Here is a 27186-nt window from a genome sequence, read left to right as displayed (position 1 = left end):
TTCAAGGATCGAAGCACAGAATTAAGACCTTGGAACAGGCAACGGGGGGTGAACTTCAAATCCAGGCTCTGACATGACGTCTTAAACACAGGCAAGCAGTCACAGTGCTTGCTTCCCACCTGAAAGCCTACCCACCGATGCCTGTCCCGATCATTTGGACTACGGAGGCTGCTTCCCTTTCGGTTTTTCTGGATTTAGGAACAGAGTGAACAAAGTGAACCACGAAGTCGGCCACATTAGCAGCGCTCTGCCATGGAAACAGGCAGCATTGCCATGGAAACTGCCTGTTCCTGTGGCATGCAGTTGGTGGAGGAAAAGGTGGGCAGTGACAGCCTCTCCTTTCTTAACAAAGGTACAGGATTGCGCCACGCCAGGGTGATGAGAGCTAACATTAGGGAAGCAGGGAGGAAGCAATACGGGGTCAAATCGCCAAATAAGCCCACCTGAAGGTATCCACTGATCTGATGCCTAGTGATGGGAGGACAGGAATTTCTTGAGGCAAAACAGATTTCACAGCCCTTTGAATATCTGGCTCCGAAACAAGTGAAAGTTCTCTATATGGACAGCTGACTTTTTTTGGGGGCGGGGGAGAGAAAACTGGTAAAGTTACCATAAAGTCTTCCTATGCAAATTTGGGTGATTTTCACTGGAACTTTTCCCGACACCCTAGTGTGTGATCTAACTCAATGTGTTTACAGGTAGGTAAGCCACGTTGGTCTGCCATAGTCAAAACGAAATAAAAAATAATAAAAAATTCCTTCCAGTAGCACCTTAAGAGACCAACTAAGTTTGTTCTTGGTATGAGCTTTCGTGTGCATGCACACTTCTTCAGATACACATGCACACAAAAGCTCACACCAAGAACAAACTTAGTTGGTCTCTAAGGTGCTACTGGAAGGAATTTATTTTTTTATTTCAATGTGTTTAGTTTACTTGAATTTTAGTAAACAAAGCTTGAAAGACTGAAACTGCCAAGCTTGTCTTATATGGCAATTGGCAGGCATCCACAGTTAGCAATGGAGTTATGAAATGGGGGAAATGGTTGCTGAAGAAAGAAGCACTTGAAAAATGTTATGCCAACTTCACCTCAGGATAGATGCAACTATACGCCACCCCTCAGTCTTTAAAATTTGTAAACAAAACAAAGAACGACCAGCGGTTAAAGACCCTTTGCAAGAGGTATTTTATTCAAGACTATTAACAACATTTTATTTGTATCCTGCGCATCTGACAGGGTTGTCCCAGCCACTCTGTGTGGCTTCCAACATATATAAAATAATAATAATAAAACATTAAACATTAAAAGGCTTCCCTATACAGGACTGCCTTCAGATGTCTTCTAACGGTTCTCCTTGACATCTGATGGGAGGGCGTTCCACAAGGTGGGCACCACCACCAAGAAGGCCCTGTGCCTGGTTCTATGTGCCTGCCCTGTGGAATGCCCTCCCATCAGATGTCAAGGAGATAAACAGTTTTCCATAGACATCTGAGGGCAGCTGTGTACCGGGAAGCTTTTGATGTCTGGGTGCTTTGTTCTGTTATTTTATATACTGTTGGAAGTCAACCAGAGTAGCTGGGGCAACCCCTTCTGATGAGTGGGGTACAGGTAATAAAGTTATTGTGGTTCCAGCTGCCGCAATGGGATTATGTCTTATTCCCCCCCCCCCCGACAGAGCTGTAATTCTCACAAACCACTCTGAAAAATTGTAGCTGTGTGAGGAGAATAGGAGTCTTCCAACAGTTCTCAGCTCCTTTAACAAACTACTCTTCCCAGAACCCTTTGGGGGAAGCCATGGCTGTTTAAAGCGGTATAATACTGCTTTAAATGTATAGTGCAGACAGGACCACTAGGCATTCCACCGGAAACTGGGCAGCAGTCCACTTAACAGTTCATTATCTCCTTACCATAATCAATTGCAATGTGGCCCATTTGGAGGAAAGAATAAAAAGTCCAGCAAAATACCGTATTTTTCGCTCCATAAGACACACTTTTTTCCTCCCAAAAAGTAAGGGGAAATGTCTGTGCGTCTTATGGAGCGGATGGTGGTCCCTGGAGCTGAATTGCCCAGGGGCCAAAAGCAGATCCTGCTTTTTTTTTTTAAAGAAAGAGAGAGAAGGGGGTGTTGAAAGGACCCCGCTCAGCAGCTGATCAGCAAGAGATCGGGAGAGAGATAAGACTCCCCGGCTACCTCTGGGCCTCACCCCCTTGCCCAGGCCTCCATTGTTGAATATGCCTGCAGAGGGAGGCTGTTTGTTTCCCCAGCCACATGTAACTGGCAGATTAGATTATCTTTCTGCAAACTGTAGAAAGGGCTCCTTAAGAATCTGCAGAAATGTGAGTTGAACCCCATAAAAAAGGGGCTTTTCCTCTTGCTTTTCCCCCCTTGCAAAAAAGCTTTGCTTTTCCCCTTTTGCAAAAAAAGCTGCACAAATTTGAGCTGATCCTCAAAAAACCGGGGCTTTCCCCTTTCCTCCTCTAAAAACTAGGTGAGTCTTATGTCGCGAAAAATACGGTAAATTACAATAGAAAGTGAAGCATTGCTGACAACAATTTCAAAAGGCTTAAATGAAAGACATTTATATACTGCATGTCAATGGACTGAAGAGTTTCATATTACATCAGTAATCCATCCAGCAGTCCTGTACACCAGCCACTATAATTGTTCCAGAAGAGACAGAGGCTAAGAGAATAACAGCTTAGTTAAGACTAACAAGGTAAAATTTGAAACAGAGACTTCTGTTTCACATCTCAACCGCATACTAGGCCATATTATTTGGCACAGTGTGGCAGATGAAGCTACAGTATTTCACTGGAACCATTTTTCTCAGGTTCTCACAACTATTACTGTCGTAAGCACAGACTTCCCCAGAGACAGAAAAGCCTCAGAATGACTATATTCCTACTATTTGAAGCCGGTGAGATATTGGCATGTCACCTTTTAAACATTTGTGGTGCAGTTTTTAAAGAAGATGATGGGCTGGTTTGGGTAACAGGTCAGGGGAGCTTAGATATCAAAACATTTACACTAAATTTTCTTGTGCCGATAGTTTTAAGTAACAGAAATGCAAAACAGTTGCACAAGCACAGCTTGTAGACCTGACATGTATGTGCACTTACACCCCTTGCTTCATCTCCAAAGGAATCCAAATGCATGTTTTGATCTTGTGCAAATAATATTGTAAAGTGGGGACAGCAGCCTCGCTGGGAGTATGGAATGAATTATGTAGTAGGGCTATGCAATAAATTGCAATACCATCCAATACTAGTACAGTGGTACCTCCGGTTGCGGATGGGATCTGTTCCGGAGGTCCGGTCGGATCCCGAGGTTTCCACAACCTGATGGACCGCTTCTGCAAATGCGCAGGCTGCTTCTGCGAATGCGGCGAAACCCGGTAAACTACTTCCGTGTTTGCCGCATGCGCATTCTCAAGTTTATGTAACCAGAGGGTAACATAAACGGAGGTTTGACTGTATTGAAATGACATCGTGGGCAAGTGTTTGAACCAGGCAATATACCATGTGGGAAATGTGGGGACTGGCAGCTTCCAAGGGGGGCAGCTCAGCCGAACCGATACTTTTCTTGGCAACTTGGCACCTCACGCTGAGAGTGGGCAGCCAATTTCCCGATGATCCCTTGCCTGCAAGCACACAAACCAACTCTTCAAGCGTAACTTCCTGCTCTCGCCCGAAAAACTTTCAGAGTTCAGCTAACAATCCTGATAACAATCCAGGAGCAAACACACGTGTGCGCGTACACCCATGGCTAGACAATCAAACAACCAGCGGCAGAAACGCGATGCAGAAACGCAAAGCAGGCAGTAGCGGTAACTTTAAGCAGCCAGCAGAGCCCACACCCGACAGCTCCCAGCTCAGGGAGGGACACGCCAGCAAATTGGTACAGCAAGATCTGGAAAGCGGAGCCCTCAGCAGCTGATTTCCCAAACAGATACTTTTTTTTTAAAAAAAAGAACTTTATTGGCTTTTTCCAAACAAAGAACAACAAAACAACATACACCACACAGACAAACAATCAAACAACATAATAAAACAAATATAACCCAACTAAAACTAAAACACCAATAATTCTTTTTCTTGTTCAACACACAAAAAATAAATTCTTGTTTCAAATCAATACTAGGTGACTTCCCCCGTTTTCTCTCCTTTGGTTCCAATTCCCATTTACTGTAATAACTTCTTATATCTAAAATCCAAAGCATCTAAGGAAGAACTGAACACATTTCTCAATAATTAAACTGAACATAATTAAACTGAACATTTTTCTCAATAATTAAATCTTGCACAAATTAAGCCATCACTTCTTAACTAACATTATACTTCTTATTTCACTTAAACTGCTGCTAATAAAAAAAAAAATTCAAATATCTCTTCTCTAGTTCTAAAGCTTAAAATCTTAACACATCGGCTTCGGGGTACCATAATAAACCATCCTAATTATATTTTAGATAGTTCACCCTATCCCTTTTCTGACCATTTTCTTACTGCATCTGGGTGTCTCCCCCCAGACATTTCTCCATCTTACACAAACAGATACTTTTCTTGGCAGGAAGGCACTTCCATCTCCCTGCTTGCTCCTGGTATCTCCCTGCTTGCTCCTTGCCTTTGCCTGCTTTTGCATGTGTGTGCCTCCATGTTGGTGGTGCCTTTACTTCAGAGAAAACACACAAACACACAAAACCTTGCTGTGTTGTTTAAATCTCTGTACCCAAAACCCTTTATTTCCTTATATGCTTCATCTTCTTCATTTCTCTAACCCTCCCATCCACCGCCACCAGTTGTCACATAGGAGCCCGTGAGGCCCAGGGAGGCCCTCCACCTCCACGGTTGGCCTGCAGAGGAACTCAGCCACCACCACCGTGGGGAGGCCCAGCGGGGTCCAGCCCCTCAACACTGGGGGGTTCAGCCCCATCCCCGCATAATTTGAGGCCCCACAGACTTGGTGTGTATGAGTTGAAGCATGCTATCAGACATCGCGATACATAAAAAATATTATGATTTAACTGGTGATATACTGCAATGTTGAAAACCAGGTATCGCCCAGCCGTGGGCTACAAATCCTGGCTGCAAGATAAAATTTCCACTGTAAATCCTTGAGTAGAAATGCAAGAGCATGCAGCAGTGAAAAAGTATTTATTTCATTATAAGCATGCTGGAGATAGAAGCTAATCATCAATGCATTTACTCCATTCAGAAAAAAATTGTAACGCTGCTACAAACATTTTATGTTCTCTCTCTCTCTCTCTCATGTAAAGTCACTCTCCCAGCAAATATTCCTATAGAGCCCAACCTCGTGCTTGAAGGATTTATTTATTGTTACAAAGTGCTGAAGTCAACTTCTACCTGTATCTAATTCAGCATTAATTGCACCCAAAGCTGAAGACTAGAAGTGGCTTAGTAGACACATGATGTCCTTTCAATTCCCTGCTATAAATGCCTTGGAAAGCTCACTTCTATAAGCAATTTCAACAAAAATACAAATGTACTGCAGTCCATTCTGATGGTATGTTGCTCCCAAAATTTTACCTGGGGGGGGGGGGAATTGTGAGGAAGCCCCGGCATGTCCCTGCTTCATTCACCCTCCAAACCGCCCTATAACAGGAAAAGACCCAACCAAGAAGATCCTGTGTTTAAACTGAACATGAGATTTCATGAATCTGAAGAAGTGTGCATGCACACGAAAGCTCATACCAAGAACAAACTTAGTTGGTCTCTAAGGTGCTACTGGAAGGATTTTTTTTATTTTTTATTTTGTTATGAGATTTCACTGACTCAGTGATGCAGGACCCAAAATCTCTCTGGTTTGATCATTCACTGCTTCCCGCATATACATTTTCTGAGCAAGTATTTCTTAGCACAAGGAAGAAGAGGAGTTTGGATTCGATATCCCGCTTTTCACTACCCGAAGGAGTCTCAAAGCGGCTAACATTCTCCTTTCCCTTCCTCAGCCACAACAAACACTCTGTGAGGTGAGTGGGGCTGAGAGACTTCAGAGAAGTTTGACTAGCCCAAGGTCACCCAGCAGCTGCATGTGGAGGAGTGGAGACGCGAACCCGATTCCCCAGATTATGAGTCTACCGCTCTTAACCACTACACCACACTGGCAAAGTATTGTCTTCACCAGCCCTTAGAAAAAGAGATGCCATGGCCTGGACCCACAGAAAGAAACAATGACCTTCCATTTTATCCTTGGTCATAAGTTTTCCTGCCTCCAGCTGCATTTTATGTTCCTTTAAACACTATATGAATTAATTAAGAAAACAACAATGTCTCATTAACAACGGTAGATACCAGAGTTAAGGAACTGCTGGTTCCATGGCAATTTTAAATTTGCTGTTTTAAGCTTTTTATAAAAAATGCCTGTGAATCTTTCTGGGCTAGCTCTAGAAACTGCCTTGAGGGGACTAATCACTACCTGTGTTTTGCCCATTGTGAGCTCTATTCTAAAGGATTGCAAGACAGCATCCTATTTCTTCCTACTATGTAGTAGCGCGCACACACACACACACACACAGGGGTGGGGTGGGGGAGAAGAAGCAGAAGTGATTGCACTGTTGTGTCTGAAAATGCAGGGATAATATTAGAGCTGCCCATTTCACGCATCTGGTAGAGAGAATCCCCATTGCCTCTGGTATCATATCCAATGCAAAAACGGCTTCCAAAATGAACACATCAAAACGCCATCGAGATTGCACCAGATCCTGATTTAAAGTATGTACTGACCTATAGATTTCCATAGAGCATTGTGCTTCCTTTTGCTGGAAGGTGAACTGTCATGACTGTGCTCTGAAATGCAAAATATCTGCTAACTCTAGATGCACATTGGAAGGAAAGCCATGAAAAAGCACCTCCCCCAATTAAAATTTAAAGCGAGGCCAGCAGAGCTTCACATTTCACCTCACAAGCCTAGTAATTATTCACATAGAAGACTTCTGAAAATGCAGTCTGATTAGTACATTAATCCCAAAAAGCTGCATACGAAATGTTGCCTGTTCATGATATGGTAGAAGAGATAATGAAATACAATTGAAATGTTCTAACTTCTCAATTTTATGGCTCACCTCCCGTCTTCTGGTTCTGAAAAATCACATCTCTTAAGATGTGTCAGAACAAATCAGAGTTATCTGCATAGAAGTTTCCTCAACAATGTAGCTGGAAATAAGACAAGCTTTCCAAGAACTAAGCATGATGAATCAGATCGGTGCAAGACTTCTCCGTTTGCAAGATATCATATCAACCAACTGTGCCATTTGAAATAACTTTGCTAAATCTGAGTTGCTAAATAATGTGGTTCGGATGTCTAGCAGTTCCAAGTTTAGCAAAGTTAGCTATTAATTCTTTGATTTCAAGATATACAGGGGATACCTAGGCTTCGAAAGTACAAAACAGAAAAAAGTACTAAATGTACTTGCTTAACCTGAGAAGCCTGGTGCAGCCAACACGCAACATGTATTTCAGGGCAAATGTAAGAATATGCAAATGAGCTCACCAAGTATCCACTTTGATTTTCTTAACTGTCAAAAACAGGGGCATAACCTTAGATTTCAAAGTCGGAAAAATGATGTTTAGTTGCTTTCCTTTTAGATTTTCAACAGACAGCTGTTATGAACATTGTGCAAGATATCAATGGGAACATGGGAGGAATACAAGGTTAAGAGAACTTGTATTATTCCCAACAGAGGGCGAAGTATCAGCTCCATACATTCCAAGTACTCGAGGATGAACTGTTTTTATCCTTCTAAAATTCATCATATGGGGGGAAAAGGATAGGACTGGCAAAGAAACTCATTTTCAAAAGCCATAAAGGAATGACTGGGGGCCTGCTCCATTGAACACCACACATCTCAGAATTTTCCTCACTACATGTAATAAGAAATCAGGTAAGATGCCTGCAACGTTTTAGATTTTTAAATACATACTGAGATGGCAGGGGTTCAGGCTGATTGCACGATTTCATTAAATATCAGGTCCATAGCCAGAAGACAAGGGATAAGAAACACACAAACACACACACACACACACACACACAGTCCCAGCCACCCACCCACTCTGGCATTTGAGCATTAGTGTATTCATAGCATTTATGTGCTTTGTTTCAACTTGAGATTCACGTTTGTGTGTGTATGTGCGCGCACACACACACGCACGCACACACACGCACACTCCTTTATATGTTCCAACTTGAATTTTTCATAACCTAGATCAGCTGCAGGGCATAACTTTTTACTCATAGCCTATATAAACAGGCAGAAGATTCCTTAGCAAGTGTTAAAATACAAGCACAGAACCTTCCCCCTCTGCCATCTTAACAGTTCTAAAATTACACTGTTAAAACATGTTTGTGGAAAAATAGAGGCTGAAAGCAGGAGTTAACTATACAGTGTTCGCCTTGTCTCCAGGTGGTCATTCCCCTGAACGCCTTTAAAGAAACAGAGATAATCAGAGGGGGCAATGAAGAAAGAAGCTGCTCTGATTTAACTGCCCTTATTTGAGGAGGCCATTTTGACTTGCTTCATGCTCTGTGACCCGCCATTGTTCTACACTTGAACTACTGTCAACTGCGCCAACCCAGTTTCTCAAGATCCTGAGAGAGGTGAGTAAAGGTGGTCACCGATGATGAGACCAAGTCTGAATCTAAGTCACAGAGGAATTAAAATAATGTGCAACACTTACGCTCCACTTCAGAATTATACAATGAAGTACTGAAAGACAACAGTAAATGCCATCATCCTATTTCACAAATGAACACTCCCCAAGCACATATTGTAGTTTGCTTTTGGGATAAAACAAGGGATCACTCATGTGCAAGGAAAAGGGAATGCCACATAATCTCCTATGTCCCACAGGGTGGATAAAAATCAATAATTTTTTTAAAAAAATAAAAAAATCAGATTTTTTTTTATTTAAATCGGATTTTTAAAAATAAAATGATTTTTGAGGAAAATATATTACCATCCAAAGGTTACTCAATCATGAAATAAAGATTAGTTTTTTTAATTATGTAGAATAAGGTTGTATATGTTTAATTTTTTGGTAAATAAATTCCATTAATCCATTCCCAATGTCATTTATGCTCTTCCAGAGGTTTTTGTAAGATTATTGGGCAGGTTCTCTGCCTACAAGATATTATCACAGATGCTTGGTTTACTTTTGCAGTTCTCCAAAGTAAGTAAGTAAAATAGTAAGTAAAATTTATTACGGCCATTGGCCCATATCAAGAACAAATCAGACAAGCGAACAAAACATAGAATTTAAAACAACTTGACGTAAGACAATTAAAAAAAACACGAGGCAGCAAGACTGCAATTTAAACAATATCAAATCTAGCAACCCATCAAGAACAACATTTTACCTCAATTTAGTTAATACATATACAGCATAGGGATTCAGCTAAAACTTAATTTAAGAGTTGATTAATAACTTAATTTCTTCTTAATGATACTTAGTATTAGTTAAAGTATCGAAACTATGCAGTGACCCATTTCTCTTTTTCTGGGATAGGACATTTATCAAAAATCTAGCGACTGTAAGAGATCTACTTGGTTCCTCATCATTCAATAAATGAATTAATTTAGCCTCCTGGGTTCTATCAGCCTGTCCTATCAGAAGTGGGGACAGAAATCTAGACCGGGCTGCCGAATAAGCTGGGCAGGAAAAAAGTATATGCTGTAATGTTTCTACGGAACCACTATTACAGTTGCATAGCAATGAGATCTGGCCATTTGAGAGTCTGTTCTCCATGACATTAGAAGGAAAGGCATTAAATCTGGCCTTGATAAAGGCATACCTATGCGCCGCCACAGAAATAGAAGATAAGTAAGATGGTAATTTCGTTATTGGTCTTTCTCCAAACTGAATTTGACTCAGCAGAGATCGCATGCCTCTTCTTCACAGCAAAAATGTTATAACATGAACAGAGTTGAGAAAAAGACCTTAATCCTATTGTTCTACAAACCTATGAATACAGAATCAACCCCTTCAGTGCTAAGTTTCAAGAAGTTCAGTGAATAGAATAGAAACAACATTTTTCTGATTGTTTGGAGTGGAATGGATCTAATCAATCTATTTAAATTGTTATTATTAAGGTAATGATTATTTTTCTCCTTCCTAAGTACAACAGAAAAGTTGTCCAAATATGAATGATTAACCTATTAAACTGGGGATAAAAAAACTAATATGAAAAGTTGTTATTCTAAAAATCTTCATCTACTTGCATATTAAAGTTATACCAGCAAGAATTAGTCTTTATGTAGAAAACTATGATTTAAATCAGTTTGATTTAAATCAAATCCACCCTGATGTCCCAGTGCAAGAGACACCTCCAAAAAGGTGAGATGCTGCTCTAATGGAAGCAGAGAACCAACTTTACCGCAGTTTTATCTGTGTACCATAAAGACTTCATTCACAAACCAAGAACTTTCACAGCTTCTGCCATAACTGTATTTCATTTGCTGCTTCTCCATGTACTTGGTCCAAATATATGCAAAGCCAACCTCTACAACTTCCATTAACCAGCTACAGGACACAAACCAAAAAAATTAAGAATGGGTAGCATTTGACCAAAGAAGGAAGAAAACTTTAACTCTATATTCAATTTTATTTACCTTTATATTTTCAGTACTTAACTTAAAAAAAGAGAAAATATTTCAAAATTTCCTGGTTCTACAAAGGTCTGCGTGCCTGGATACCCAAGATCATGGGATATTTGCACTGAATTAACAGGGAATAAAAATTACTAAGTGGGAACAGAGGTATTCAGTTTCTTAAATATTCTCAAATTCCAGAATATTCTAAATTGTTGCATATAATGCCGGCAGGGTCAGAGACAAGTTGTACAATGTTGTATATTTTGCAAATCTAATTTGCATTCATAGATCTGCTGCATATGTATTCAGCATCTGTCGAGCCCTCTTGTTGCACAATAAATTCATTCGCTCAGTTATTACTAATCCCAACAGCTAGATTACTATTCCTTATTCCTCAGATACCAGAATCACGACTGAATTAAGTTGAGTAGTTGGAATTGCTCCAGCTCACAGAATCATAGAACTACAGAGTTGGAAGGGACACCAAGGGACATCTAGTCCAACCCCCTGCAGTGCAGGAATTTCAGCTAAAACATCATGACAGATGGTCATCCAACCTCTGCTTCAAAACCTCCAAGGAAGGAGAGTCCACCATCTATCGTGAGAGTCAGTTCCACTGTCGAACAGCTCTTACTGTCTGAAAGCTCTTCCATATGTTTAGTTCGAATCTCCTATCTTGGCGCTTGAAGCCACTGGTTTGAGTCCTACCCTCCAGAGAAGGAGAAAACAAGCTTCTTCCCTCTTCTATGTTCCTCTGAAGCAGAAGAGGGGAACTGCTAGCCCATGACCAGATGTGGCCCACTGCACCATCCCTCCTTGTCCCTTTCCATGTGGCAACCATGCTTGAAGAGAAAGAACTGGACAAAATGACGGGAAGAATCCGGGAACAGCGGGACCAGAAATTCATCAAAGACTGGTTAAAGTTTACGAATTATTTAAAAGACAATTTACAATTGAATACGCTAATAATAGGACTTCAAGAAGTTTTGTAGTTAATGTGTAGAAATATTATTGTAAGTATGGTAGTTAAAGTAAGCAGGAATTCTATGATAATGTAAGCAATGGTTGATTAAAGAAGTATAATATTAAGATATAATTTTGAAAGCCATGTGGAGGGACTGAGGGAAGTCATGGCTTTGTCAGCCAAAATTGGAAAATGTATGAGAATGTTGAATTTGTTTTGTATTGTAGTAGTATAGTATAAAAAAATAATAAAAATTATATATAAAAAAAATAAAGGGAAAGAACAAGCTTTCTATCGACTCCAATGAACTGTTTTGACTAACTGCTATAGGCATGTGGGTGGGTGAATTGGTCGGATTATATTACCACCCCGCCAAAGATCTCCCTTGTGGAGCAATTAGGCATTTATAAACAAAGAAATAAAAACCAAAATTCACATTGGCTCAAGTAGGAGGCTTCCTTCCAACTCTTAAGTGGTGCACAGGAAGGGGCGGAGAGAAACCCACACCTGGAGAAGGAAGGATTAGGCCTCCATTACCTGTGATCTCTGTCATTCTTTATTGGAGGAAACCTTTTTTTTTTCCAGGTCAAGTTGCCTGGTGTCAAGGTGTGAATATACGCACATGCACACACACATATACACCACGAACTGCAGCGCTGCAATAACACTGTTAACTAGATACAAGTTATGTCTCTCTGGGCTTACAAGTTCCTTACTATGCAACTTCAAAAAGCTCTTACATACAGAAGTTAAAACATTTCAATTTAGAAGGAGGAGAAGGAGGAGGAGTTTGGATTTGATATCCCACTTTATCACTACCCGAAGGAGTCTCAAAGCGGCTAACATTCTCCTTTCCCTTCCTTCCCCACAACAAACACTCTAGGCAAGTATACTGCTAAAATAACCTGTTTAAACCCTCTCCTTGCCCAGTGCCCACTATTTAAACTGAAAGGAGCTTGATTTTGTTTTGTTTTGGATGCAAGGCACTGGGACGTGGGTGGCGCTGTGGGTTAAACCACTGAGCCTAGGGCTTGCCGATCGGAAGGTCGGCGGTTCAAATCCCTGCAACGGGGGGAGCTCCCGTTGCTCAGTCCCAGCTCCTGCCCACCTAGCAGTTCGAAAGCACGTCAAGTAGATAAATAGGTACTGCTCTGGCGGGAAGGCAAACGGCGTTTTCGTGCGCTGCTCTGGTTTCACCAGAAGCGGCTTAGTCATGCTGGCCACATGACCCGGAAGCTCCCTCGGCCAGTAAAGTGACCGCAACTCCAGAGTCATCCGGGACTGGACCTAATGGTCAGGGGTACCTTTACCTTTATTATGATAAAATCACCTGTTTAAACCCTCTCCTTGCCCAGTGCCCACTATTTAAACTGAAAGGAGCTTGATTTTGTTTTGTTTTGGATGCAAGGCACTGGAACAATTGTCATGCTTATATTTCCCAGGACATCATTTCCTGCCTTAAAAGTGCACACTGATGTCATGACAGGAGAGCACAACAGGGGGTCCATCTGCACAGCCAGTACTCCCGGAGGATAAATACAGTTGGTTAATTACTGTTACTACAAAGCCATTGATAACATTTCATAGGAAGGGGCTGCCTGGGAGAGAGAGATAGAACGAACGTCACACAGAGCAATCTCTGGGAGTCCTCTGAAGCAAAGTAACGCTATATTCAGATTTGTTGCGCTTGTTCTCACTGCTATCCACGGACGCTTGGTTCCAGAGCTCAAAGAACAAAAGCAGCACATGAAATGTTCTCTTGCTCAGGAAACATACAAACAACAACAGTCATTGAGAAGCAACTGCAGCAGCCTGTGTCCTCCCACCCACGCAGCAGCAAAAACCATGTATTAAAGGCACATTAACATTCGGTTTTTAAAGTTGTTGAAAGAGCCGGTGGAACAGCTGTGCTGGCTGGGAGTTGTAGTTCAAAACAACTGGAGGGCAACAGGCTGGGCGAGGCCAACACAATAATTAATCAAGCGGGCAACAGGATTTTATTTATGGAACAAAATTGATGTACTGCTTAACTGTAATAAAATTTCTAAGATAAATACTAGAACTATTGTTTTTTTTAAAAAAGTAAAATCAACAGTAAGAGAGACTGAAATGCAAGTGGGATATTCTTCCCTCAGCCCCCACCAGCAATTTTGGAATAAGAGTGGCCTAGGCGGGTGGCGCTGTGGGTTAAACCACAGAGCCTAGGGCTTGCTGATCAGAAGGTCGGCGGTTCAAATCCCCACAATGGGGTGAGCTCCCATTGCTTGGTCCCAGCTCCTGCCCACCTAGCATGTCAAAGTGCAAGTAGATAAATAGGTACCACTCTGGCGGGAAGGTAAACGGCGTTTCCGTGCACTGCTCTGGTTCGCCAGAAGCGGCTTTGTCATGCTGGCCACATGACCCGGAAGCTGTACACCGGCTCCCTCGGCCATTAACGCGAGATGAGCGCCGCAACCCCAGAGTCGGACACGACTGGACCTAATGGTCAGGGGTCCCTTTACCTTGGCTGTTTTTAAGGATCACTGAGGTAGCATATGACACAGGCTAAACAAGTTAAAGTCCTGGGGAAATCTCCATATATTATTATTGGCTAGTTACTTTAAAAAAAAATCAAAAAGGGCATATCCACACACAGGTCTGTTTCTTACCCAGTGTTCGAAATTAGCCAGGTGCCAGACACACTTTGCACCTGGCTTTCAACCACCTGCGACCAAGTGAAGATGCCTGGGCACCAGGATGGCACACGACATCTCCACCACGGAGGTGCATGCCTGGGGATAATTGAATCTGGACTGTTTTCACAAGCTAATACCACAACCTGTAGAGTTCTGTCAGCTATATTTTATCTGCACAATCAGAATAAATTCTGGAACCAAAATGCTTTTTCTGCGCAGCCTGAGCAGGAACAGTCACCATTGGGCCAATATATATGTGGACTGTCCCTGGATCATGGGACTTTCCTTCTTCATGTTTTCAAAGCTCTTAACCTAGCTCAAGGTAGTCTTCTGAACTAGCCAGATGTTTAACTGAGAATCAATCACGGTCAGTCCATCATTTGGAAAATAAGACTTTAGAGCTGTCTTGCCCAAAAATGGCAACTACCGGTAGACATTCCACTTTGGTGACTGTTGTTATCCAGCTTCTCACGGAATGTGCCATTACTAACAAAAGTACCGAAATCTCAGGAAGCAATTCCTGGTCATCGGACCAGGAGAACAGACATGCTGGGCAGATGAAACTAATGGACTACGCAGAACTGGACAAGATGACAGGGAGAATTCGAAACCGGCAAGACCAGAGGTTCTTGGAAGAATGGAGTAAATTTATGAACTACAGTCATACCCCGGGTTGCGGACATTCGAGTTAAGAACACCTGCAACCCGGAAGCATTTCCGGAGTGCACGCAACCCACACGCGACCCCCCAGAAGCGCTCAAATCGCGCTACTTCCTGGTTTTTTCTTTTGGGGGGGGGCGTTTGTGTTAAGCGCGATCCGCAATGGATCGTGTGCGTAGCACGGGGTACCACTGTATTTGAAAAACAACTGTAATCAACAAATTACGCTAGTGGGATTGCAAGAAGTTTTGTAAGGAGGACTATATGAAATATTGCAGAGAAAATTCATGAAAAGGATAATTAGCTATAGACTGTTCAAAGTAATAGTGAAATCAACGAAATGCAAGATTAAGTTATGAAGTTTGAAAATCACTCAGCGTGGTTAATGCAAGTCCAAAATATTGTATAAGATATGAATAAATGTTATGTCAGGGCTAGGCAACCTAAGGCCCGTGGGCCGGATGTGGCCCTATCGCCTTCTCAATCCGGCCCGCGAACGGTCCGGGAATCAGCGTGTTTTTACATGAGTAGAATGTGTCCTTTTATTTAAAATGTACTTCTGGGTTATTTGTGGGGCATAAGAATTCGTTCATTTCCCCCCCAAAAATATAGTCCAGCCCACCACATGGTCTGAGGGACGGTGGACCAGCCCACGGCTGAAAAAGGTTGCTGACCCCTGTGTTATGTGATGTTTGGAAAATATACGCAAAAATCTCATTCATATATACACACACACACACACACACACACACACAGTGGTACCTCGCTAGACGAATGCCTCGCTAGACGAAAAACTCACTAGACGAAAGGCATCCGCTAGCGAAAGGCTGTCTCGCAAGACGAATTTTCCTATGGGCTTGCCTTGCAAGACGAAAAATTTTCGCGATTCCCCCCCCCCCCCGTCAAACCGCTCTTCCCCTGTTGGTGCTTCGCAAGACGAAATTTTCATTATATGACCGCACTTGCAGAACGAATTAATTTCGTCTTGCGAGGCACCACTGTATATATATATGACATGCTGGCTTTGCTTACTCAGGAATCGGTCTTATACAAAATTAGACCACCGTTTCTCCTTCCCAAAGCGGCTGCAGCTCTTCGAGGTTTCAGAAAGGGGTACCGGTCTATCACCATCCCACTTGGGAGTTGCCAGGAATTAAAACTGGGGCCTTCTGCATGCATAGCCCCAGATACAGCCCTTCCTATCATTGCAGGCTCTTCAGGCAACCAAAAATGACCCCTCCCCTTGAGGTCATGTTTCTCCCTTGCACTGGGCTTTCTGTGGGAGTTATGAGCAGCAGCATACTGCTGCCGCAATAGCTTTGCAGAAAAGCTCATCAAAAATATCATTGTACTGGGTGTGCAGGACGAGGCAGGAGAGAATGGAGGAAATAGGGACACTCTCTGCCAGCGCACAGGAGGAAAATGACATTATGGAACCCGGAATCAAGACACTTAATATTTCCATAAACTGACGTGAATGCGGTAGAGATTGGGCTTGAGAAGGAGGAAAAGGGGAATTTGTAATTCATTCAGTTGGCTCCCAATTTGCAAACCATGGTTTGTTGGGAGTCAGTGTTATTATGCCCACATTAGGCCAGTATCATAGAGATGCAAACTTCCAATAATAATAATAATAATAATAATAATTTATTATTTATACCCCGCCCATCTGGCCGGGTCTCCCCAGCCACTCTGGGCGGCCTCCAACAAATATCAAAATACAATACAGAGTCACAAATTAAAAACTTCCCTAAACAGGGCTGCCTTTAGGTGTTTTCTGAATGTCAGGTAGTTGTTTATTCCCTTGACTTCTGACGGGAGGGCGTTCCACAGGGCGGGCGCCACTACCGAGAAGGCCCTCTGCCTGGTTCCCTGTAGTCAATAATACTTCTGCTTCCGATGTCACAAGCTTGAGACAAAGGTCTTATGTCTAAGAGTGAGCTGGCAATGAAACACTGCTCAAAGTTGGAATTACCGGTTAAGTCTTTATCAGAAAAAATATGATCTCCAAAAATTTGGTTGAGTGTCAGGCCTAATGAAACTTCTTGGTAGTCTTACTCCCTGAAAATCAGTTGTCGAGACTGAAAGTCCGCCTCCTCACAGCCATCTACTGTATGTCCCTTCTCCCCCAGAGCTTTTTTCCATTGCAAGTCTAGGTTACTAAACCTAGAAATGATTACATACATAGGAAACATTCATCTACAAGCAGCATTCTATGGCAGGGACATGGAGTTTTCACCCAGTTGGTGAGCCTTAGAACAAGACGAAACCATATTATGTTGTCCCATACAGAGGCATGCATTTATTTCATTCCAATTTTACCCATGTTCTTCCAAGGAGCTCAGGGACGCTTAGATTTGATTCCCAAGTGGCCTCCCATCCAGGCAATTTCAGACTCAAACCAGCTAAGCTTCAGCCTTCAGCTTCCTGGCCTCCCATGCTTCTTTCCTTATTACACCGGAAATTCCCTTGAGCAAGAACCTTCTTAACCACAAAACAGAAGCCTACACCAGGCAGTTTTACAGCCTATAAAACAGGAATCTAAAGCAGGTAAGGATTACAGGGATGTTGCAACGGGTCCAGTGGAGCCAGATCTGACACAGCCCACTTGCCTGGTCTGCCCTCAGTGGACTGATCTGCAGCAAATCCAACACTAGGTGGGCAGCTAGCAAGGAAAATAAGCCCTTTTTATTATTCTTAATTATCAGTTATATCCTTAATGTACTCACATGAGCTCTTGCTTATGCCTTAAATGGCCATTTATAGAAATGTGCCACTCCCACCCACACTTAAGGTTTAAATCAGGCTTCCTCAACCTTGGCCCTCCAGGTGTTTTGAAACTACAATTCCCAGCATCCCTGACCACTGGTTCTGCTAGCTAGGGATCATGGGAGTTGTAGGCCAAAAAACATCTGGAGGGCCGAGGTTGAGGAAGCCTGGTTTAAATCTTTTGGATTTCGCAGACATGACATTTTGGATTATTTATCCGTTCAGGATTAGAGTACCACAAACAGGTTAATTTTATTTTCTAAGGCCGAAATCCTTAGGTCACCTACTCCAAAGAAGTGTCATTGACCTCAATGCAGCAGTGGGGAACCTTAATTAGGGGCCCCATAGGGGTGCCAATTTGTTCCATGAGGCTATTATCCAATTGGGATCTCTGGAGTGTAGCTGATCCAAGCAGGGCTTGAAGTCACCCACTGCTCAGCTGATTGGTGGTGACTTCAAGCTTCCCCCTGGATTGGCTGGGATCTTCCTTTGCAGTGTGTCCTGAACTCAAACCACACTGCAAAGGAAAAATGGGTGACCTGATGCCATGCAAGGGATGGCAGTTATGGCTCCTCACCTGACAAAGTGACCTGTGTGGAGGGGCAGGAAACAAGGGATATGGCCTGCCGAGATGAAAAGGTTCCCTGCTCCTGCCTAGAGGAACAACCCTGGAACAAGCTGCTGAATTGCAATCTAACATCTGATCTTACAGTGGAAGGAGTGGAAAGGGACCTCCAAACAAAATTAACCAAACTGTGAAGGTCGGCTTACAAATGACCAGCTTCCCTTAAAAGCATGATTTACACTACCAGTGGGGTCCAAACTTTTTTCAAAGAGGGCCAGATTTGATGAAGTGAAGGGCCGTGGGGGCCGACCAAAATTGCTGACCTTTTTTAAGGATTGATTCCCCAAGACATGCCTGCACTAGACCAAAGGATGTCTAGTGTAGCGCTGCAGGGTAAGGGGAGGAGGATCCAACTTCCAAGGAAAAAATATCCTTTAATTCCAGAGTTTTCATAGAATTGTAGACAGGGTGGATTTGATTTAAATCGAACTGATTTAAATCATGATTTAAATCACTAGTCAGTAAGGCTCAGGGCCGATTTAAAAAAAATAATCCGATTTAAATTAAAAAAACACCTGACTTTTTTAAAAAAAATTAAATCGGCCCTGAGCCTTACTGACTAGTGATTTAAATCATGATTTAAATCAGTTTGATTTAAATCAAATCCACCCTGATTGTAGAATAGGATGGGACCCTGAGAATCATCTAGTCCAACTTGATATGGCGACAAGATCATACTGGCTTATTTATTTTGAATGTTTGTAACTGATGCCAATAAAGGTTTTGATACTGACACTGATCTAGTCCAACTTCCTGCAATGCAGGAATATGCATTGTCCCATATGGGGATCGAACCTGCAACCGTTGCATTATCAGCACCACACTCTAACCAACTGAGCTATCCAAATGTTTTATATACACCTCTCTTGTTTCAGAATACATCTTCTTTCAAACTTTATACCTTCCATACATTTGTCTGCAAAGGAAGTTCTGGATATTGCAGAAGATTCTGAGGAGCGTTCCAGAGTTCACATACATTTCATGGGCATTGCTGTGGCAAGGTCTCATCCAACATGGTAAATGCAACCTAGAACGCACACCCAATCCTCCTCCTTTGGGTAATGTTAATAAACCACTCTTCCAAGGAATCATAGAATCGTAGAGTTGGAAGAAACCCAAGGATCATCTAGTCCAACCCTCTGCAATGCAGAAATCTCAGCTAACGCATCCATGACAGATGGCCATATCCAACCTCTACTTAAAAACCACCAGGGAAGGAGAGTCCACAACCTCCCAAGGTTCCACTGTCAAACAGTTCTTATTGTCAGAAACTTTCCCTGTAGCTTGTCAGATCTTCTTTCTTGAAGATCCCCTCCCCCAACCCCACAATAAGCCTTCAAGGAACTCCAACTTCCCTTGAAATCTTTTCAGAAAAACCTCTCAGTGGAAGAAGAAAAACAGTTCCTTCTTTTCTGGAAGTCTTATGAGTATTTTCAGAACATTGGAAGATCAAACCAGGCAGACTGAGGCAAAACTGAATGAGGCAGAAGTTTAAAATATGCAGTTCACGAATATCTTCTTCAGAATGCATCAACAGTGGCAGTGGGTTTAGCAATTTTTATTTTTATTGTTGCTTAGACAGTCTGCAATCCTATTTGTAAAATAACCACTTCTATGTAGATATGCATTTCATTAATGATTTTGTGTGTGGCAGTCTTAAGAATATGGATTTTTGGGAGTTGTTCTTTGACAATGCATTTCCACAACTGTAAACCTTGGGAAATATTAGTGTTATAGTGTTACCCTTTAGCAACGTTTTAGCAATCGTACTTTTTACAATGTTAGCATACCAGGTTAGCTGGCTAACACCATCTTACCATGCCTTGTTGAAACAAGCAGTATATCACACCCTAATAATTTATATGCCAGCACAAAATATCTTTATATCAGATCCGTAAGATTTTAGGTAGTGTCTCCATTGGTAATACTTAAAGTGATCAGTTACTTTTAAAGATTGTTTCTAATAGGAAATGAAACTAAAGCTTAACAGTAATCAGTTAATTGAACATTTACAAGAAAGTACATTAAAATCATTGGAGAACTTCAGTTCCCCCCCCCAGCTGCTATTTAAATGGAGTATTGCTAACAGAAAGCTGCATGTAAAAAAGACTTAATACTTCCATTCCCATTCAACCTTGGTTAACATAATGCACCGAAGGGAAATGTCTTGCACACTTAACTGTCGATTAATGTACTGGGATACAGGAAGTTACCTAGGTTAGTATTCAAGTGCACGGAATCCCGTAACAAATGTAAATATTCATGCAAATGGCCTAGAATCTCTGCCATCAATAATGGTATTAGCTAAATCTAAGGCGGGGGGGCGGGGGCGGGGAGAGAAAGACATAGTCTTTGAATTGTGCCAATACATTTCTCTCTGTTGTGCAAAGTCAAGATGTCTGAACAAGATGTGCTAAAAAGACACCATTCAGTTTCTGAAGAAGCAGCAGTCCCCGATAAACAGATTAGAGCTCAAGCAGACAATATGCAGCAGCCCCCCCCCGCCCCCCCAGCTTTTACAAAACTAGTTCTTCATCCTCATGCATCCAAATGTAAGTGATGGCAGAAATGGCATCAATGAAAGCAGGGAAAGAAACACAAATCTGATATTTCCATTTTCAGGTGTAACAAATCACTTGCATTAATATTGAAATACAACTACTGGAAGGAAAAATGGCAACATATTTGGAGCATACAGCTACATTTATCCTACGAATTAGCTGTGGCCCTCTGGTTCATTATACATTGTCAATGTGGCCCTCTGTGCTGGAAAGGGTTGGCTATCCTGATTTACAGCTACTCATATTTTGCAGCCATCTGTAAAAAGGAAGGGTTTTTGTTTTGAGCATTGCACATTCCATACTGTAAAATCAATGATGGGAAGCCTGGGGTCTTAGAGATATTGTTCGAACCACCAGCCCCAGCCAGCATGGTCCATAGTCAGGGGTGATGGGAGCTTAGCCCAGCAACATCTGCAGGGCCACACTTTCCCCAAACCTGCTATAAATGAATGCTAAAAATGGTTGCTTATAGCAGACAAATCCCCCCTCCGCCAAAACTAAAATAGCCACTGCCATTGGTAGAGAGGACTAGGCAACTGTTTTTATCATCCTTGTACCCATGCCAAATAAGTTTGCATCAGACTGCTTACTATAAAAGGGACGGAGATTCTGCAACAACTGTGTTGGTCTCACAGAATAAAGGGAATTTCTAGATGTTGCTCTAATCAGTTGGTGGTGCTGAAACAGTAAGTGCGATGTCAGGTATCTCACAGTTAGGTGCCACACAGGATAAAGCGACTAGTTACAAATGCCCACTGGATTCTAACTTTGAGCTATTCCTTTGGATTGCATGTGGACATATGCAAGTGGACTGATCGCCAGCATCATCAGCTTGGAGGAGAGCAAAGAGAGTGGCTATAAACTAAATTTTAATGGGATCTGCCTTTGCTGCAGCAGAGTAATTAGTTCAAAACAGCTACAAACATAAAGCTACGAGGTGAACGCCAGCCATTTTTTCCTAGTTGCAACCCTCATACCAAATCTACAATATGGGGAATGCAGCTCTGAAGTACATTACAAAGCTGTTCTAAGTCACTCTCCCACACGCCCCAAAATATGGTCATATATAATCTCTCAGCCTTGTCTACTGTCCCTACTTTGCAGCATGGGTTTACGCCTAATGCCCAGTTTATTTATTTCTCTCACGGCGTAAGAAGCGTTTTTTAAAAAGCTCCCAAGTTCAGATTGTGCCCACAAGAGCAATGAATTTCTCTCTTACTTCTTGGGGTGGGGTGAGAGAACACAGCACAAACCTGCCAAATCATTGCAGGGCCCATGATTTCTACACTGTCTGTCGCCCAGGAGCAGTTTTCATTTTGCCACCCTAAGAAGGGGCTTCTCCATGAAAAGAGAGAATCGGGCAAGCCAGTGTAAAAACTTTGACTCTGGCCCTTTCCCCATCCGCACAGCAGCAACCTGTCAAGGTGAGGAGTTTAAGGCTTGATCAGAAGAACAACAGACCTTAGGAACAATGCAGGCCACAGCCGCTTCAGTTCAGGGCCCAACAACAAACCACAGCCTTGTATTCGAAGCAGCCTTGGAAGCAGAGCCACAAGCAAAATGGATGTTGAAGCAGTCTCCCTTCCACCTCTGCAAGGCCCAGAAGCCCGAGAGGATTTTGCAGTAGTCAAATGCGGCTACAGAATATTTTAGCGGCAGCTACAGGTCACAAACTTTAAGCAGCAGGCAATTCACAATACTGCAAAGCCTCTCTCTTGTCAAACTCCAGCTAGAAACGGTCAAGGGCGATTTATGTAAGAACTGCTCTTTCCCTCCAGCCCCCCCCCCCCATTTCCACAAAGCTGAATTAGCAACAGCAACATCCTCTTCACGGATGTGCGCTTCAAACCTTCGACCATCAAACGTTGCATTAAGGAGGAGGGGGGGGGGAGGAAAGGGGAGGGGGAGAGAGAGAAAGTGACTCACTTCCCATTTCCAGCATGGAAACGAGGCCCCTTTCTGGTGCCAATAAGGACTATTTTGACTAGGGTGCCTATTTCCTAATTCTGCAAGGTTGAAGGTTGCCTTTCTTTTCTGGGCCCCCCCCCCCCGCCTCCACACACACACACACACACACACCCCTGCTTCTCTCTCCCTATTCAGGAAAAGGACAAGGCAGCAACAACAGCGAGTCCGTGAATGAACGAAGGCTGAAGGTTACCGGATTTATGAATGTCAAGATCATGTGACAATAACGGGAACCCGTCTTATTCACAAAAAACACATGCGGAGGAAAAGTGCCGCTGTGCGGAGGAAAAGCTGCCGAACCCGAGAGAGAGAGAGAGAGAGAGAGAGAGAGAGAGAGAGAGAGAGAGAGAGAGAGAGAGAGAGAGGTGTGTGTGTCCCCGAGGCAAGTCACCTTTAACCACTAGCCTCAGCAGCCTCGCCCAGGAACTTCGCAAAACGAAAGCCGTGCCTTCCAGCAGAGGTGCGGTCGCACACGGAGATCACGCGCGGGTTCGTCTGGAAATTAGAAAGCTTTCGAGGGAAAAAGGCGGTTTGAAATTAACTAAGACCCCCCTCTTTTTTTTCTTTTTTGCACGCACGCTCCCGCTCTTACACACACACACATGCAGGCGATGCCGATCCGCTGCAACGCTAACCATGAGCTCAGAGCAGCGCCTGGGGGCCCGAGGCTGCCTCGCCTTGTGCTATTTATTTTTTATTTCAATTCCTATACCGCCTTTCGCCCGAGGACCGCAGGGCGGCTTGCAATATAAAAAGCTCGAAAATGCCTGGCGTAGTAACAAGCGAACACACAACACCGCCCCCTACACAGCTTCACAGGCCGTCGGGAGCTGCTGCCCACCCGCTTCACCCAGGCGCAGCTTCGGCGCCGGCCCAGGCCCAAGCTCGCCGCTCGGAAAGGAGAGCCGGAGGAGCCTCGCTTTCTCCCCCCCTCGGCGGGGCCCTGATCCTCCCGGCCTCCCACCCCCCAACCGCGAGCTTTCTTTCTCCCGCGGCCAGAGCCCAGACTCCTGGCCTCCGAGGGCGGCTTTCTCTCCCTCTCTCTCTCTCTTTTTTTTATGAATGGAAACGCGTTATGCAAATGAGCGCGATTCACAAGAGCGGGGGAGAAACACGGCGCAGCAATGGCGGACGCGAGGGCTGCGAAAAACGCGAAGGGGGCGTGAGGGGGGAGGGCGAAGCCCGAAAGACTCCGGGTGGTGGTGGGGGGGGGGGGACCCGAGCCGCGGAACAGAGCAGACCGCGAAGAAAGCGAGGGCGCCGAGGGGCATTTGCCCAAAGCACATCCGGCGAAGGAAGCGCAAGTCGTCTTCTTAACCGCCCCCCCCGGCCACTTCCCAGAGAGAGAGAGGGGGGGCCGTGCAACATCTCCCCACCACCGCAAAAAAGCGGCCCCCGGGCTGAGAAGCGGGGGGGGGGCGCCCTCCGCCGCAGCCAGGCGAGGGAGACCCAGCTTCGCTTCGAAGCCACCCAGGAGGGGGCGGCGTCGGGGGGGGGAGAGAGAGACTTGGAAAAGATGCCACGGCAAGCGCCCGGCCGAGCAGCGCGCGCGCTCTCGCGCTCCAGATGTTTCCCCCGCCAGATGTCTCCCCCCCCTCCCTCCGCCGCCTTTCCGCGCTCCCGGCCGGCCACTTACTCGTCGGGGTGGGCTTCCTCGGTCATCTTCTCCCCCTCAGAGCTCATCCCCCTCCGCGAGCCGCCGCCGCCGGGCTGCTCCTCTTCGTCATCTTCCCGGGGCTTCACATCGCCGGCAGAGATGCGGGGAGCGCGCGAGAGAAGGAAGGAAGGCTGCGGCGGGGAAGGCCGCCTGGGGGGCAGGGATGGAGAGGGAAGAAGGCAGGCAAGCAGGCAAGCAGGCAGGCGGACGGTCGCCCGCCCGCGCGCCCGCGAAGGCCTCGTCGGGGCGGGCGAGGAAGCGAGGGCCGCGGGCGGGCGCTCAGCGCGCGGGAAGGCAGCGCGGCGCCGCGTCGTCCGGTGCGCCCGGGCGCTTCAGCAGCAGCAGCAGCCGGCGGCCCCGTCCGAGCCCCATCGCTGCCTTTACTCCATGTTGGATTCTTACAGCCGCCAACAGGAGGAGGAAGCTGGGCGGAAGCGATGACGTGATCCGAGCCCAGCTGCTGTCGGGGAGGGAGAGGGAGGCAGGCAGGCAGGCAGGCCCCGCGCCAGCTTCGCTTCCCTCCCGCGCTCCCGGGACTCCAGATCGGGAGCGAGCCAGGCAAGAGAGCGGGGCGGCCTGGGGGCAAGCGCGGCTCCGCTTCCCGCCCCGCCCTCCGGGTCCCAAGCGCAGGCGGGATCTCCGTGGCCCCAGGGGATGCTCCGGGGGGACGGGGCGACCCCTTGGCCCGCGGGTGGGTGTGTAAGGAGCAGCCTTCTGCCCTAGACTTCCCTCCCCCCCCCCCCACGAACTTCCAGGGTCCCGGCACGTGCGGCGTAGCGACGGGGCTTTTTCTGAGCATGTGCAGAATGCTCCGCCAACCGCTCGCAGATTTTTTTTGGGGGGGTGGCCGAGGAAACCAGGCCAGGGCGTCTCGGGGGCTCCAGGGCTGAGCCCAGCGCAGACTTCGCGCTCCTTTTGAATTAAATGCGAAGTGCTAGCTTGGTAGTTAGCAGGATTTCCTCACGCGATCGGGGCCCAAAGGTGTTGGGGGGAAAGGAGGCAGGATTATTCGACAGATAGCTAATGCCATCTTCCAAGAGATCCACAACGGAAACGTTGCCCCTTTGCAATTTCCTCCACTCCAAGCAATACACAAATTATTGTTATTATTATTATTAATTGGCCTGCTATGATCGTGATGTTTCTTTTTAAAATTCATTTTGTTTTTATTTTAACGGTACAGTACTCAGACCAAAGTGCGTTCTGAAACCAAAGTGTTCTTAAACCAAGGCGTGCTTTCCCATAGAAAGTAATGGAAAATGGATTAATCCGTTCCAGACGATGAAAAACAACCCTAAAACAGCAATTTAACATGCATTTTACTATTTAACAAGACCATTGATCCATAAAATGAAGGCAATAATCAATGTACTGTACTATAAAATAAATAAGAGTATTGTAGATGATAAAAATTATTATTTTTTCTTACGTGCACTGATTATAGTCATTGTTTGGATGGGGGCATTATCCATTTCTGCAGCCACACAATCAACCAGTAGCTGAACTGGGTTCCACACAGTCACAAAAACGAAGAACAAGTCACTTTCACAAAAACGAAAAAGTCACACAAACAAAAACACAATTATTATTTTTTATAACAAAAACAAAAGCTCCAAATGTCCCCTCTGTGTTGCATATGTGCTTGGGACTCAACAGCCGACAGACTCAAAAGGAAGCCTATGATTAGCAGTGGGGGACTCAATTTACAAATGGAACACACTCAACAGGAAGCGGAACATATTCTGCTTCCAAGGCAAAGTTCACAAACCAAAACAGCTACTTCTGGGTTTACAGCGTTCTTATTCCAAGTTGTTCATAAACTAAGCTGTTCTTAAACCAAGGTACCACTGTATGTGAATGTGCAAATGTGTGCATTGGCCCATTGACCGCTGGTATGTCCACTGGTGTGACCACTTTTGATGTGAAAGAAGTGTGTCTCTTTTCCCACCGCTAGATTAAAGCAAGCTTATCCGGCATTATAAGGCATCAGAATGGCTTCCACCTTGTATTTGGCACATTCAAGTCCAACTGAGTCAGCAACAAGCCTGCCACTGATGTGGCAAAATGGATGTGGATTGCTAGATGGCTTCATAATAAAACAACAGTACAGCTCCTAGCACACTGGTGGCGCTGAACCATTTTTTAAAAAAATTATAATAGGGGCCATAATTTAGTGGTTGAACACATGCTTTGCGTACAGAAAGTTTCGGGTTCAGCCACTGGCATCTTCAAGTAGAGCTGGGTTAGCTCTGGAACCTAAAGAGCTGCAGTCTATATAAAGCAACTTCCTGATAACTTTAATAACCTATCCATTCTGAAGGAAATCAGCCCTGAGTGCTCACTGGAAGGACAGATCCTGAAGCTGAGGCTCCAATACTTTGGCCACCTCATGAGAAGAGAAGACTCCCTGGAAAAGACCCTGATGTTGGGAAAGATGGAGGGCACAAGGAGAAGGGGACGACAGAGGACGAGGTGGTTGGACAGTGTTCTCGAAGCTACCAACATGAGTCTGACCAAACTGCAGGAGACAGTGGAAGACAGGAGTGCCTGGCGTGCTCTGATCCATGGGGTCACGAGGAGTCGGACACGACTGAACGACTGAACAACAATAACTTTAAATCTGTTTGCATTTACCACCTCCAGTGCTAAGTCAGAAGCACGGGGCATCTCTGTTTGTAGACTGTTTTTATCTCCTTCCCTAGTGG

At 44.5% G+C, this 27186-nt stretch overlaps 1 protein-coding gene across 1 annotated transcript in view; it reads right to left on the bottom strand.

Moving 5' to 3' along the window:
- Positions 1-24597, bottom strand: part of SPRED2 (sprouty related EVH1 domain containing 2) — an 82391-nt gene extending 57794 nt beyond the window's left edge. Inside the window, exon 1 of the mRNA XM_033142715.1 lies at positions 24461-24597. Coding sequence (XP_032998606.1) covers positions 24461-24507 — 47 coding nt within the window. The 5' untranslated portion in view covers positions 24508-24597. The remainder of the gene's footprint in view (positions 1-24460) is intronic.
- Positions 24598-27186: the final 2589 nt, after the last annotated feature.

Source organism: Lacerta agilis, chromosome 3 (genome assembly GCF_009819535.1).
Source record: "Lacerta agilis isolate rLacAgi1 chromosome 3, rLacAgi1.pri, whole genome shotgun sequence".
NCBI lineage: Eukaryota > Metazoa > Chordata > Lepidosauria > Squamata > Lacertidae > Lacerta > Lacerta agilis.
The sequence above is the reverse complement of the archived record's forward strand: the minus strand, read 5'-3'. Positions and strand labels throughout refer to the sequence as shown.